Source organism: Staurois parvus, unplaced genomic scaffold (genome assembly GCF_062004578.1).
Source record: "Staurois parvus isolate SC_StPar_1 unplaced genomic scaffold, SC_StPar_1.0 ptg000756l, whole genome shotgun sequence".
NCBI classification, from domain to species: domain Eukaryota; kingdom Metazoa; phylum Chordata; class Amphibia; order Anura; family Ranidae; genus Staurois; species Staurois parvus.
In genome coordinates, this window is record NW_028318552.1 from 500,301 (window position 1) to 516,607 (window position 16,307).

The 16,307-nt window shown below is 46.0% G+C and overlaps 1 protein-coding gene across 1 annotated transcript in view; it reads right to left on the reverse strand.

Moving 5' to 3' along the window:
- PHF24 (PHD finger protein 24) overlaps positions 1–16,307 on the reverse strand; it is a 129,968-nt gene that overhangs the window by 10,496 nt on the left and 103,165 nt on the right. Inside the window, exons 4-5 of the mRNA XM_089654328.1 lie at positions 8,080–8,282; positions 4,480–4,646 (exon numbers count right to left, since the gene is read on the reverse strand). Of these exons, the coding sequence (XP_089510454.1) occupies positions 4,480–4,646; positions 8,080–8,282 (370 nt within the window). The remainder of the gene's footprint in view (positions 1–4,479; positions 4,647–8,079; positions 8,283–16,307) is intronic.

The following is a 16,307-nucleotide window of genomic DNA, read 5'->3' on the forward strand; positions in this document are numbered from 1 at the left end:
CACGCCCCCTCGCGCGCCCCCAGCGGCGTGCACCTAGCCCCACCGGTGACCGCTGTGCCCTATGGACACAGCTGATCACAGGTACAGTATTCGGCCAATCATGGCGGCCTTTTACCACGTGATCACCTGTGTCCAAAGACACAGCGATCACCAGGTAAATACAGTTGCCGGTTATCAGCTGCAGTTTCCTCACGCTGTCACAGCATGAGGAAAGTACTGCCGATAATCGGCAATTGTCAGAGAAGGGATCAGCACAGGGATGGTCAGTGCCCTGATCATCAGTCCCCAGCAGTGCCGCCTACCTGTGCCACCAACCTGTACCCATCAATGCCACCCACCTGTGCCCTGCAGTGCCAGCCACCTGTGCTACTCAGCAGTGCCACCCACCTGTGCCCTTCAGTGCCACCCACCTGTGTCCAGCAGTGCCACCCATCAGTGCTGCCCATCAGTGCTGCCCATCACTGCAGCATCATCAGTGTCAGCTCATCAGTGCCGCCTATCAGTGCCTCCTATCAATGTCCGTCAGTGCTGCCTATCTGTGCCACCTCATCAGTGCCCATCAGTGCTGCCTATCCGTGCCCATCAGTGCTGCCTATCCGTGCCACCTCATCAATGCCCATCAGTGCTGCCTATCTGTGCCCATCAGTGCTGCCAATCAGCTCCCATCAGTGCTGCCTATCAGTGCAGCCTCATCAGTGAAGGAGCAAAATTACCTGTTAGCAAAATTTATAATAGATACAAAGAAAAACTATTTTTTTCAAATGTTTTGCTTTTTTTCGTTTATAGCACAAAAAATAAAACACCCAGTGGTGATTTATTACCAACTAAAAGAAAGTTCTGTATGTGTGAAAAAAATTATACAAATTTCATATGGGTACAATGTTGCATGACCGCGCAATTGTCAAAGTGCGACAGCTCTGTAAGATAAAAATTGGCCTGGGCAGGAAGGGGGTATGAGTGCCCGGTAGGCGAGGGGTTAAACCCACACGTGCTTTTTACAACCACTACTATTCCTTTATACTGGTTTTTGAAATTTACCAAAGCAGAAATGTAGAAACTGGATGAAGGGTTTAGCACTGTGAAACCCTTTTTGAAAGATAAATAGTGCCTTTTATATACAAGTATATAGATCAGACCAAAATGAGGGACAAATGAGGAGGAAAGAGGGATAGGGGGACTTTGTTCCAAATCAGGGACAGTCCCTCTAAATCAGGGAGCTATGGATACGGCAAGATAGTAGTGCATCCAAGCCTAAAGAATTCTTGGGCAAGTTCAGTGAGGGGAGAGATGTTTCTGTTTTTGGGTATCCTGTACCACTCATCCTCTCCCCCAAGACAACTGAGCCCATAAAACTGCAAGAAAAGGATTAAAAGGATCTGCTTGTCACCATTGGTGGGGTGGTGAGTATCTGGAATGAGTTTCAGGGCAAATCACAGTTGGAAAGGCAGGGGAACATGAAAAAGATCCAGTAGCTCCCCAAAGGGGCCACTGCTACATGGTTTAAGCCTTTTTTTTTTTTTCAAAAAGAAACAAGAAACGAAAAAAGTTACTGCAACTGCTTAAAACATTAACTGGTGTTGGGTTTTAATTTGTTTCATCTCAGACTTCCTTTTTCACCAACATGGGGAGAGCATGGACATGTCCATGTTTGGTCAGTGACATTGGACACCATCCTCCACCCATCTGTTTACATTTCAGCTGTGAACAAGGAACTGTCCTTCACCAAGGTGTAGCATTGGGAAGGAACGTGCGGGTCTCAGTGTGTTTTTTTTATTCTGGCAGGAGATGCAGCATTGGGAAGGAACGTGCGGGTCTCAGTGTGTTTTTTTTATTCTGGCAGGAGATGCAGCATTGGGAAGGAACGTGCGGGTCTCAGTGTGTTTTTTTTATTCTGGCAGGAGATGCAGCATTGGGAAGGAACGTGCGGGTCTCAGTGTGTTTTTTTTATTCTGGCAGGAGATGCAGCATTGGGAAGGAACGTTCGGGTCTCAGAGTGTTTTTTTTATTCTGGGAGTGTGATTGATGTGGATCTGCATTGCAATACTATATAACTGATGATGGATTTACATTGTGGGACATTTCTTCTTTTTATTTCCTTTTTTTTGACAAGGCCTTGTGTGTTTTTATTGACTATTTACTGTACATTATTTGGCAAAAATCTCCCCGTTTTCCTTGGGGATGGATATCTGAAGATCCCCTTATTTTAAAGGGGGCTTCCAGATTCTGATAAGCCTCCTCCCTCCAACAGAACCCCACAGTGGCCAGTGTCTTCTTCAGCAATGGAACAAGATGCTTTGTTAGGGGGTAACTTTTTTTTTTCAACTGGGTTCCATCTTAAAATGCATACCAGAACACAGGGGTCTAGAATGGTTTTTGTGAAGACCACACACTTGTTTCTGCATGGGGTTCCGCCTTAAAATCCATACCAGACCACAGGGGTCTAGTATGGATTTTGTGAAGACCACACACCTTTTCTGCATGGGGTTCCACCTTAAAATCCATACCAGACCCCACGGGTCTAGTATGGATTTTGTGAATACCACACTTTTTTTTCTGCATGGGGTTCCACCTTAAAATCCATACCAGACCACAGGGGGTCTAGAATGGTTTTTGTGAAGACCACATACTTTTTCTGCATGGGGTTCCACCTTAAAATCCATACCAGACCACAGGGGTCTAGTATTGTTTTTGTGAAGACCACACACTTTTTCTGCATGGGGTTCCACCTTAAAATCCATACCAGACCACAAGGGTCTAGTATGGTTTTTGTGAAGACCACAAACTTTGTTTAAGCATGGGATTCCACCTTAAAATACATACCAGACCACAGGGGTCTAGTATGGTTTTTGTGAAGACCACAAACTTTTTTCTGCATGGGGTTCCACCTTAAAATCCATTTTCCTTGGGGATGGATATCTGGAGATCCCCTTATTTTAAAGGGGGCTTCCAGATTTCAATAAGCCTCTTCCAACAGAACCCCACAGTGGACAGTGTCTTCATCAGCAATGGAACAAGATGCTTTCTTAGGAGGTAACTTTTTTTTTTCAACTGGGTTCCATCTTAAAATCCATACCAGACCACAGGGGTCTAGTATGGATTTTGTGAAGACCACACACCTTTTCTGCATGGGGTTCCACCTTAAAATTCATTTTCCTTGGGGATGGATATCTGGAGATCCCATTATTTTAAAGGGGGCTTCCAGATTTTGATAAGCCTCCTTCAACAGAACCCCACAGTGGCCAGTGTATTCATCAGCAATGGAACAAGATGCTTTGTCAGGGGGTAACTTTTTTTTTATTTAACTGGATTCCATCTTAAAATCCATACCAGACCACAGGGGTCTAGTATGGATTTTGAGAAGACCACACACTTTTTTCTGCATGGGGTTCCACCTTAAAATCTATACCAGACCACAGGGGTCTAGTATGGATTTTGTGAAGACCACACTCATTTTTTCTGCATGGGGTTCTAACTTAAAATCCATACTAGGCCACAGGGGTCTAGTATGGATTTTGTGAAGACCACACTCATTTTTTCTGCATGGGGTTCTAACTTAAAATCCATACTAGGCCACAGGGGTCTAGTATGGATTTTGTTAAGACCACACATTCTTTTCCTGCATGGGGTTCCGCCTTAAAATCCATACCAGACCACAGGGGTCTAGTATGGATTTTGTGAAGACCACACACTTTTTTTCTGCATGGGGTTCCGCCTGAAAATCCATACCAGATCACAGGGGTGTAGTATGGATTTTGTGAAGACCACACACTTTTTTCAGCATGGGGTTCTGCCTTAAAATCCATACCAGACCACAGGGGTCTAGTATGGATTTTGTGAAGACCACACACTTTTTTTCTGCATGGGGTTCCGCCTTAAAATCCATACTTGGCCACAGGGGTTTAGTATGGATTTTGTGAAGACCACGCACTTTTTTTCTGCATGGAGTTCCACCTTAAAATCCATACCAGACCACAGGGTCTAGTATGGATTTTGTTAAGACCACGCATTTTTTTCCTGCATGGGGTTCCTCCTTAAAATCCATACCAGACCATAGGGGTCTAGTATGGATTTTGTGAAGACCACACACTTTTTTTCAGCATGGGGTTCTGCCTTAAAATCCATACCAGACCACAGGGTCTAGTATGGATTTTGTGAAGACCACACACTTTTTTTCTGCATGGGGTTCCACTTTAAAATCCATAACAGGACCTTCATTAAGGAAAAGGGTTGTGGTATGGATTTTGAAGGGGGCAGTGCTTGCAATAGGCATTAGACTCACAATGGTGTTGCTATAAGAATTTACCGGCAAGTAGTAGATTGGACAATCTGATTGTAAAGTAAGGTGGATAGTGGAACCAGCGATGCTGGGCCCTCTCGCTGGTGATTGGCCAATGTTATTGTTAGTGTGCAATCCCTGATCTGCACATTTGATTGGAGTTTGGATTGTTATGAATGCACGGCACCACCATTGTTTCTTACCTTACGTTACATGAAGCTGCCTCTTTAGCCGGCTTGCAGAACCAGCCGTGCTGCGCCCTTCGGCATTCGCTGCCGGTGATCAGCTGGTCATTGTCCTGATCCAGGGACAGGAAGGTTCCGCGGGCTCGCTCTCGCTCCTTAGTGGATAATAGCCGCAGCAGAGAATTCTGTTCGGGAAAGACACAGTTGGCTTTTATAAAAACTTTAGAGCCTTCTTATAACATAAGGAATGCATGTCCATCACATACATTAGAAATAAAGGACAGAGCCATGGCAAGCATTCCTCATGCCCCAACAGTCGGTCCACATCCAGGACTGCTGGCATTTAATGCAATTACAGCCTAATATTAAAGGGCATCGGAATACGGTTGACTTTTTGGCCATCATCAACACAGAGTGTGGAAACAACCATGGCTTCTGTAGCACTACCCCCTTGAGGGCCGCTGGGTTTTGTTTTGGTCCTCTGAAGCTCTGCACAGCCAGGCAACGCACATTCTGCACTTGTACCCTCATAGTCAGTAGACAGTCCTTGAGCTGGTTTTTTTTTTTAAGGATTTAAAAACTTGGATAAGGTCTAGGGGTGTATGGGATGCCCAAGGAATTGTAGAACTTGAGGATTAACTTAGCAACTATGTACAAAAATGTGGACTAGCATAAAAATATAGCACTGTCCTTTTTTTTTTGTTGTACCTCCTCAGACTCTGGATGATTCCTCCTCTCAAACCAGCTCTACTGAGGGTATCCCTGAGCAAGGGGGTCCCAAGAGCTTGCAGTTAAGCAGTCCCAGATAAAGACTATTTGGGTATTGCACCTGACCGCCCTCTCCCCTCATCCGGCCCAGGGGATTTAGGAGTACTCACACTGTCCTCACCTGCTAGCGTGGTGAATTTGTGGCTGCTTTAAGGCCTTACGCTAGGCTGGCTCCTTCCCAACTAAAAGGTTGTCCTCCCAAGGAGATGTTGAGGCAGTACAGCTCCTCCCATCCAGCAAGCTGCCAGTAGGTAGGCTCTCATCCCTGAGGCCCCCTCCCAGGCTCCACATTCCAGCCTTCTGTCAATCCATCTTCCACGCGACTCCCCGTGCTCCCCAGGCTTTGAGGGTTGTCCTGGTCACCATGCCCAGACTCCTAATAGGGGATTGGCCAAGGTCTCTCAAACTCCTCCTTCCCTGTTCCAGAATGTTCTCCAATTTCGGGAAGGGTGGGAGAGCTACAAAACCCTGACCTGTAGAACCTTCAAAATATAGCACTGTCCTTTTTTTTTTGTTGTACCTCCTCAGACTCCGGATGATTCCTCCTCTCAAACCAGCTGTACTGAGGGTATCCCTGAGCAAGGGGGTCCCAAACGCTTGCAGTTAAGCAGTCCTGAATAAAGACTATTTGGGTTTTGCACCTGACCACCCTCTCCCCTCATCCGGCCCAGGGGATTTAGCAGTACTCACACTGTCCTCGCCTGCTAGCGTGGTGAATTCATGGCTGCTTTAAGGCCTTATGCTAGGCTGGCTCCTTCCCAAATAACAGGTTGTCCTCCCAAGGAGATGTTCAGGCAGTAGAGATCCTCCCATCCAGCAAGCAGCCTGTAGGTAGGCTCCCCTCCCTGAGGCCCCCTCCCAGGCTCCACACTCCAGCCTTTTCTCAATACATCTTCCACGCGACTCCTCCTGCTCCCCAGGCTCTGTCATATTTGAGGGTTGTCCTGGTCACCATGCCCAGACTCCTGCTAGGGTCTTTCAAACTCCTCCTTCCCTGTTCCAGAACGTTCTCCAGTTTCTGGAAGGGTGGGAGGGCTCTAGAACCCTGACCTGTAGAACCTTCAAGCCTGTCCTGAGGTGAACTCCTGCCTCACTCCCAGCCTGTCTCATTCCAGGCTGCCCCCTCCCAGGCTCCACACTCCAGCCTGTTCTCAATACATCTTCCACGTGACTCCTCCTGCTCCCCAGGCTCTGTCATATTTGAGGGTTGCCCTGGTCACTATGCCCAGACTCTTGTTAGGGTCTCTCAAACTCCTCCTCCCCAGTTCCAGAATGTTCTCCAGTTTCTAGAAGGGTGGGATTGCTCCAGAACCCTGACCTGTAGAACCTTCAAGTCTGTCATGAGGTGAACTCCTGCCTCACTCCTAGGCTGTCTCATTCCAGGCTGCCCCATCCCAGGCTCCACACGCCAGCCTTTTCGCAATACATCTTCCACGTGACTCCCCCTGCTCCCCAGGCATTGAGTGTTGCCCTGGTCACCATGCCCAACCTCCTGCTAGGAGACTGGCCAAGGTCTCTCAAACTCCTCCTCCCTTGTTCCAGAATGTTCTCCAATTTCTGGAAGGGTGGGAGGACTCCAGAACCCTGACCTGTAGAACCTTCAAGCATGTCCTGAGGTGAACTCCTGCCTCACTCCCAGGCTGTCTCATTCCAGGCCTGTACTCAACGTCTATCTAACAAAAAAAAGAACATTTTTTTGGTCAAACAAAGTCCAAAAATGACGGTTTGCTGCGTTTTACCACATTATTCAACATTAGAAAGTTTTCACAGCTGAAAAAACTCCTGCAGAAGCCTGCCATTTCTGGGTTTTTCTCTAGCCAAAAAACGTTGATTCCAGTCTGTGTGTGTATGGACACATAGGAGAACATGCTGGGGGGGTTTACTGGCTGTAGAAAAAAATGCCAAAAGCCAAAAACAGCCGCTGTAAAAACGTCCCGTGTGCGTGAGGACTAATGCAGGCCATACACGGGTCAAATTCTGAACGATTTTTCATCCAAAAATCGGAAACGTCGGTCAGTAACCCGATGGCGCCATCAATAATTTTGAAAATCGGCCGAACGAGTCCTAAAGTTCCCCCCATATAACAGGCGAGACTTCTGTTCCTTCCAGGTCACGGCTCATGGCGCATATTCTTTTCAGAAAAACGATCGTACGATTAGACCATCATTGAGTCGAAAATAGGTAGTTTTTCGTGAGTTTTCCAACATGCTCGATCACCGAAAAGGGGAGGGGCCACAAAAATCGGCCAGTGCCATTGACCCCACTAACAGAGCGAAAATCGGCCACATGTTTGCGTGCAGTTAGAAATGACATATGTGCTGAGAGCGTACGCCCTGCGCGCTCCCAGCACATATGTCTGCGACTCCTGGAAAGGTCCTGATCGATCGGGACCTTTTACGATCATGTGACTGCCGTGATGGCAAATCACGGTGGTCACATGACCCTAAAACCCCGCCCCGCCTCCCAGCTTCTGAAACTCTTAAAGGGCCGGGAGGTGCCGGCGCCAAGAGGTTAAAGAACGTTCATGAGAATATTCTCAGCATATATGGTGACTTGATAAATGACGTTTGAAAGTCGTTCAAAATCTCTTTTTCCATTAATATTCCATTTTGGAACGCATGGACTTTCCTAAATTCTCAAAGCTGTATTGAAAAAAAAAAAATTGCAAAAATGAAGTGAACGGTGGAGCTCGAGGCCTGGCAGGAGAAAGGTTAAGGACGCAGACCGAGATGCAGGCTGAAGATAGGTCACTAAAAAAAGTCCTGGAGAGTGGTGTTCTAAGAGACTCCCTGACTCCTCTACTCCGATGTTGCGGTGATATGCACACACTGATCTGTAGGGGGCGCTCACCTGGGTGCGCAGTTTTTGCAGCAGGCAGATGGACTCATGGGAAAGGAAATCGGCCCATTCTATCTGTCCCTTCTTCTCCGGATCCATGGAGGAGAACTGCAGAGTGGCTTGTTCCTCCAGCTCGTCACTCAGCTGCTTCTCCTGCAGACGTCGGTTCACCAGATGTTTGTAGTGGAGGAAGTCATCCAGGGTCAGCGGACATTCTGTGCACAGACAGCAGAGGGCAGGAGTGAGTACAGCATTCCACACACTGAACACATGATTATTATACATTTCTATAGCTCTGACATATACCGCAGCGCTGTACAGAGATCACTGAGCCAGTCACATCAGTCTCTGTACAGAGGAGCTTACACTCTAATGTCCCCTCCCCCACAGTCACATCAGTCTCTGTACAGAGGAGCTTACACTCTAATGTCCCCTCCCCCCACAGTCACATCCATCTCTGTACCAGAGGAGCTTACACTCGAATGTCCCCTCCCCCACAGTCACATCAGTCTCTGTACCAGAGGAGCTTACACTCGAATGTCCCCTCCCCCACAGTCACATCGGTCTCTGTACCAGAGGAGCTTACACTCGAATGTCCCCTCCCCCACAGTCACATCAGTCTCTGTACAGAGGAACTTACACTTTAATGTCCCCTCCCCCCACAGTCACATCAGTCTCTGTACAGAGGAGCTTACACTCTAATGTCCCCTCCTCCACAGTCACATCAGTCTCTGTACAGAGGAGCTTACACTCTAATGCTCCCTCCACAGTCATACACTATTATTACGGAGAACACTTAGCCACTTGCACCCTAGATCACAGAGAAGATGGGGGGGGGGGTCAGACCAGATCTGTTACTGGGTGCTGATTACAGGGTGCACTAGGTCCCTAGGACCACACATTCCTGTTTAGACAACATCCTGCACAATGGCTCCTAGGTAGCTCCATGACAATGGAGGATATTAGTGCATTGTCTATCTGACTTCACATTTATTTCTGGGACTTGTTTTTGTTCTTTAAGCTGGTATTACGCTTTTCCTTTAATAAGATTTGCCGGATCGAAGTTCTCCATGTTTTGCACGGGTTCAAAGCGCCGACATGATTCCTTTTTCCTGTGTATAGCCGAGCCGAGGGAATCCTCGCAGTCTCTCTTTGACAGCTTCTTTTATTCTGATTCTGTCACGAAGGCGGTCTGGAAATCAGGACGTTCCTATAAATCGCAGTGAGCAGACTGGAGGATATACTCCGCGTCTCCCAAATCCCAGTCGTTCTTTCTTCCCTGATATCGAATTTTTGGCTGTCTGCCCACCCAAGAAACACATTGCACCCCCTCCCGTTCCTTGCAGGATCCTCTGTCCCCCCGTGCCCTCCCTGTACCAGATGTTCCATGCTATTGATTGCTAATGAAATGATTGCTGCTTGTAAGAAGCCCGAGCACAGCGCGCAGAGCCAGCTCTAATTAGCCAATTAGAAAGTGAAAAATTGTATGCTCAGCCGCGGCACACAAACAGGAAACGCCGTGACTGTGGAGATCGCTGGTAGCGTTACGTCTATCCCGGCACGCGGGGGCGCCTGCTTCTGGTGTTTGGTTACATCATGAAATAGAAATTCATCGCTACATTATTGCTACATTATGGAATTCTTCTTGGCTGGAAGACATTGACTGAAAATTCGGCTTCTCGCCAAAAAGCAAAAACGGAAAAGGCGCAACGACTTACTTGGCCAAGGTAACCACTGTATGAACAAAACGGAAAAGGCACAACGACTTTGTTGGCCAAGGTGACCACTATATGAACAAAACGGAAAGACGCAACGATTGTGTTGGCCAAGGTGACCACTATATGAACAAAATGGAATAACACAATGACTTTGTTGGCCAAAGTAACCACTATATGAACAAAACGGAAAGGTACAATGATTTAGTTGCCAGGGCAACCACTATATGAACAAAATGGAGATGCGCAACAACTTAGTTGGCCAAGGTGACCACTGTATGAACAAAACAGAAAGGCGCAATGACTTACTTGGCCAAGGTAACCACTATATGAACAAAACGGAAAGACGCAACAATTTTGTTGGCCAAGGTAACCACTATATGAAGAAAACGGAACACCACAATGACTTAGTTGGCAAAGTTAAGCACTATTTGAACAAAACAGAAAGACGCAAAGGCTTAGTTGGTCAAGGTAACCACTATGTGCAAAAACGAAAAGGCACAACGATTTTTCTGGCCAAGGTAACCGCTATATGAACAAAATGGAACAACACAATGACTTACTTGGCCAAGGTAACCACTATATGAACAAGCCGGAAAGATCCAAAGGCTTAGTTGGTCAAGGTGACCACTATATGAAAAAACGGAAAGGCGCAACGACTTCGTTGGACAAGGTAACCACTATATGAACAAAACGGAAAGGTACAATGATTTAGTTGCCAGGGTAACCACTATATGAACAAAATGGAGATGCGCAACAACTTAGTTGGCCAAAGTGACCACTATATGAACAAAACAGAAAGATGCAACGATTCTATTGGCCAAGGTAACCACTATATGAAGAAAACGGAAAGGCACAACGCTTTAGTTGGCCAAGGTAAACACTATATGACCAAAATGGAACTTACTTGGCTAAGGTAACCACTATATGAACAAGCCGGAAAGACTCAAAGGCTTAGTTGGTCAAGGTGACCACTATATGAAAAAACGGAAAGGCGCAACGACTTCGTTGGAAAACGTAACCGCTATATGAACAAAACGGAAAGGCGCAATGACTTAGTTGGCAAAGGTAACCACTATATGACCAAAATGGAACACCACAATGACTTAGTTGGCAAAGTTAAGCACTATTTGAACAAAACAGAAAGACGCAAAGGCTTAGTTGGTCAAGGTAACCACTATGTGCAAAAATGAAAAGGCACAACGATTTTGCTGGCCAAGGTAACCGCTACATGAACAAAATGGAACAACACAATGACTTTGTTGGACAAAGTATCCACTATATGAACAAAATGAAAAGGAACAACGACTTACTTGGCCAAGGTAACCACTATATGAACAAAACGGAAAGACGCAAAGGCTTAGTTAGTCAAGGCGACCACTATATGAACAAAATGGAACACAATGACTTTGTTGGCCAAGGTAACCACTATATGAACAAAACAGAAAGGTACAATGATTTAGTTGCCAGGGTAACCACTATATGAACAAAATGGAGATGCGCAACAACTTAGTTGGCCAAAGTGACCACTATATGAACAAAACAGAAAGATGCAACGATTTTGTTGGCCAAGGTAACCACTATATGAAGAAAATGGAAAGGCACAACGATTTTGTTGGCCAAGGTAACCACTGTATGAAGAAAATGGAAAGGCACAACGATTTAGTTGGCCAAGGTAACCACTATATGACCAAAATGGAACACCACAATGACTTACTTGGCTAAGGTAACCACTATATGAACAAGCCGGAAAGACCCAAAGGCTTAGTTGGTCAAGGTGACCACTATATGAAAAAACGGAAAGGCGCAACGACTTCGTTGGACAACGTAACCGCTATATGAACAAAACGGAAAGGTGCAATGATTTAGTTGGTCAAGGTAACCACTTTTGGAACAACACGGAAGGTGCAATGGCTTGGTTGGCCAAAGTAACCCCTATATGAACAAAATGGATTGACTCGACGACTAGACTAGACTAGACAATAGAGCAAAACATTGGATTTTGTGCCATTCACAGCTATGCAAATTATTTACAGTCATGGCCGAAATTGTTGGCACCCTTGATATTTCTCCAGGAAATCATGTATTTCTCACGAAACGTATTGCATTAACACATGTTTTGCTATACACATGTTTATTCCCTTTGTGTGTATTGGGACAAAACAAAAAAAGGGAGGAAAGAAAGCAAATTCGACATAATGTCACACAAACCTCCAAAAATGGGCTGGACAAAAGTATTGGCACCCTTTCACAACTGCGGATAAATAAGAATGTTACAAGCATGTGATGCTCCTGTAAACTCACCTGGGGCAAGTAACAGGTGTGGGCAATATAGAAATCACACCTGAAAGCAGATAAAAAGGAGAGACGTTCACTTAACCTTTGCATTGTGTGTCTGTCTGTGCCACACTAAGCATGGACAACAGAAAGAGGAGACGAGAACTGTCTGAGGACCTGAGAACCAAAATTGTGGCAAAATATCAACAATCTCAAGGTTACAAGTCCATCTCCAGAGAACTAGATTTGCCTTTGTCCACAGTGCGCAACATTATCAAGAAGTTTGCAACCCATGGCACTGTAGCTAATCTCCCTGGTCGTGGACGGATGAGGAAAATTGATGAAAGATTGCAACGCAGAATAGTCCGGATGGTGGATAAGCAGCCCCAAACATGTTCCAAAGACATTCAAGCTGTCCTGCAGGCTCAGGGAGCATCAGTGTCAGCGCGAACTATCCGTCGACATTTAAATGAAATGAAACGCTATGGCAGGAGACCCAGGAGGACCCCACTGCTGACACAGAGACATAAAAAAGCAAGACTACAGTTTGCCAAAATGTACTTGAGTAAGCCAAAAGCCTTCTGGGAAAACGTCTTGTGGACAGATGAGACCAAGATAGAGCTTTTCGGTAAAGCACATCATTCTACTGTTTACCGAAAACGGAATGAGGCCTACAAAGAACAAAACACAGTACCTACGGTAAAATATGGTGGAGGTTCAATGATGTTTTGGGGTTGTTTTGCTGCCTCTGGCACTGGGTGCCTTGACTGTGTGCAAGGCATCATGAAATCTGAGGATTACCAAAGGATTTTGGGTCGCACTGTAGGGCCCAGTGTCAGAAAGCTGGGTTTGCGTCCAAGATCCTGGGTCTTCCAGCAGGACAATGACCCCAAACATACGTCAAAAAGCACTCAGAAATGGATGGCAAAGAAGCGCTGGAGAGTTCTGAAGTGGCCAGCAATGAGCCCAGATCTAAATCCCATTGAACACCTGTGGAGAGATCTTAAAATTGCTGTTGGGAAAAGGTGTCCTTCCAATAAGAGAGACCTGGAGCTGTTTGCAAAGGAAGAGTGGTCCAAAATTCCGGGTGAGAGGTGTCAGAAGCTTATTGATGGTTATAGGAAGCGACTGATTTCAGTTATGTTTTCCAAAGGGTGTGCAACCAAATATTAAGTTAAGGGTGCCAATACTTTTGTCCAGCCCATTTTTGGGGTTTTGTGTGACATTATGTCATATTTGCTTTTCTGCCTCTGTTTTATATTTGTTCCAATACATACAAAGGGAATAAACATGTGTATAGCAAAACATGTGTTAATGCAATACCTTTTTTGTGTGAAATACTTGATTTTCAGGAAAAATATCAAGGGTGCCAACAATTTCGGCCATGACTGTATAAAAACGCCCCTTAAGCTTAGTTCACATAGGTGGTGGAGGGGAGGTAAAAACAAGCAGTTGATCCCCGGTTTTTTTTTAGCACCTGCCTACAAATTGGTTATTTCATGGAATACTTCTTGACTAGAGGACACTGGATGAACATTTGGCTTCCCACCAAAAACGAAATGGAAAAGCGCAACGACTTGTATTTTAGTTGGCCAGGGTAGCCATTATATGAAAATAGACCCAACATCAGATATATTTGTGCAAACAACCTAAAAAAATCCATAGTTGTTAGTTCATCCAAACTTCATGTAAATTCTGTGCAAATGGGGGCAAAATCGAATGTTGTCTGGCCATATTTTCAGGAAATTTGAATGTGTGGATGAAGAAAATACCTCATTATGGCCACTTGATGGAGCTGAGGAGCATACTTGTATTCTAAAATAGTCAGTGCCATCTAGTGGCCGTAATGGGGTATATATTCTGATATAGTCAACGCCATCTAGTGGCCATCATGGGGTATATATTCTGAAATAGTCAGCGCCATCTAGTGGCCGTAATGGGGTATATATTCTAAAATAGTCAGCACCATCTAGTGGCCCTAATGGGGTATATATTCTAAAATAGTCAGCGCCATCTAGTGGCCGTAATGGGGTATATATTCTAAAATAGTCAGCAACTTCTAGTGGCCATAATGGGGTATATATTCTAAAATAGTCAGCGCCATCTAGTGGCCGTAATGGGGTATATATTCTAAAATAGTCAGCGCCATCTAGTGGCCATAAAGGGGTATATATTCACAAAATAGTCAGCGCCATCTAGTGGCCACAGTGGGGTATATATTCTAAAATAGTCAGCGCCATCTAGTGGCCGTAATGGGATATATATTCTAAAATAGTCAGCGCCATCTATTGGCCATAAAGGGGTATATATTCACAAAATAGTCAGCGCCATCTAGTGGCCACAGTGGGGTATATATTCTAAAATAGTCAGCGCCATCTAGTGGCCGTAATGGGCTATATATTCTAAAATAGCAACATCTAGTGGCCGTAATGGGGTATATATTCTAAAATAGTCAGCGCCATCTAGTGGCCGTAATGGGGTATATATTCTAAAATAGTCAGCGCCATCTAGTGGCCGTAATGGGGTATATATTCTAAAATAGTCAGCGCCATCTAGTGGCCGTAATGGGGTATATATTCTAAAATAGTCAGCGCCATCTAGTGGCCATAAAGGGGTATATATTCACAAAATAGTCAGCGCCATCTAGTGGCCACAGTGGGGTATATATGCTAAAATAGTCAGCGCCATCTAGTGGCCGTAAAGGGATATATATTCTAAAATAGTCATCGCCATATAGTGGCCATAATGGGGTATATATTCTAAAATAGTCAGCACCATCTAGAGCAGTGGTTCTCAACCTTTCTAACGCCGCGACCCCTTAATACAGTTCCTCATGTTGTGGTGACCCCCAACCATAAAATTATTTTCGTTGCTACTTCAGAACTGTAATTTTGCAGTGGAAGGAATAGTGCCCCATCATTGGTATCAGTGGGAGGAATAGTGCCCCATCATTGGTATCAGTGGGAGGAATAGTGCCCCATCATTGGTATCAGTGGGAGGACTAGCGCCCCATCATTGGTATCAGTGGGAGGAATAGTGCCCCATCATTGGTATCAGTGGGAGGAATAGTGTCCCATCATAGGTGTCAGTGGGGGGAATAGTGCCCCATCATTGGTGTCAGTGGGAGGAATAGTGCCCCATCATTGGTGTCAGTGGGAGGAATAGTGCCCCATCATTGGTATCAGTGGGAGGAATAGTGTCCCATCATTGGTGTCAGTGGGAAGAATAGTGCCCCATCATTGGTGTCAGTGGGGGGGAATAGTGCCCCATCATTGGTGTCAGTGGGAGGAATAGTGCCCCATCATTGGTGTCAGTGGGAGGAATAGTGCCCCATCATTGGTATCAGTGGGAGGAATAGTGCCCCATCATTGGTATCAGTGGGAGGAATAGTGCCCCATCATTGGTATCAGTGGGAGGAAAAGTGTCCCATCATTGGTGTCAGTGGGAGGAATAGTGTCCCATCATTGGTGTCAGTGGGAGGAATAGTGCCCCATCATTGGTGTCAGTGGGGGGAATAGTGCCCCATCATTGGTGTCAGTGGGAGGAATAGTGCCCCATCAGTGGTATCAGTGGGAGGAATAGTGCCCCATCATTGGTATCAGTGGGAGGACTAGCGCCCCATCACTGATGTCAGTGGGAGGAATAGTCCCCAATCATTGGTGTCAGTGGGGGGAATAGTGCCCCATCATTGGTATCAGTGGGAGGAATAGTGTCCCATCATTGGTATCAGTGGGAGGAATAGTGTCCCATCGTTGGTGTCAGTGGGAGGAATAGTGTCCCATCGTTGGTATCAGTGGGAGGAATAGTGCCCCATCGTTGGTGTCAGTGGGAGGAATAGTGCCCCATCATTGGTGTCAGTGGGAGGAATAGTGCCCCATCATTGGTGTCAGTGGGAGGAATAGTGCCCCATCATTGGTGTCAGTGGGGGGAATAGTGCCCCATCATTGGTGTCAGTGGGAGGAATAGTGCCCCATCATTGGTATCAGTGGGAGGAATAGTGCCCCATCATTGGTATCAGTGGGAGGACTAGCGCCCCATCACTGATGTCAGTGGGAGGAATAGTCCCCAATCATTGGTGTCAGTGGGGGGAATAGTGCCCCATCATTGGTATCAGTGGGAGGAATAGTGTCCCATCGTTGGTGTCAGTGGGAGGAATAGTGTCCCATCGTTGGTATCAGTGGGAGGAATAGTGCCCCATCGTTGGTGTCAGTGGGAGGAATAGTGCCCCATCATTGGTGTCAGTGGGAG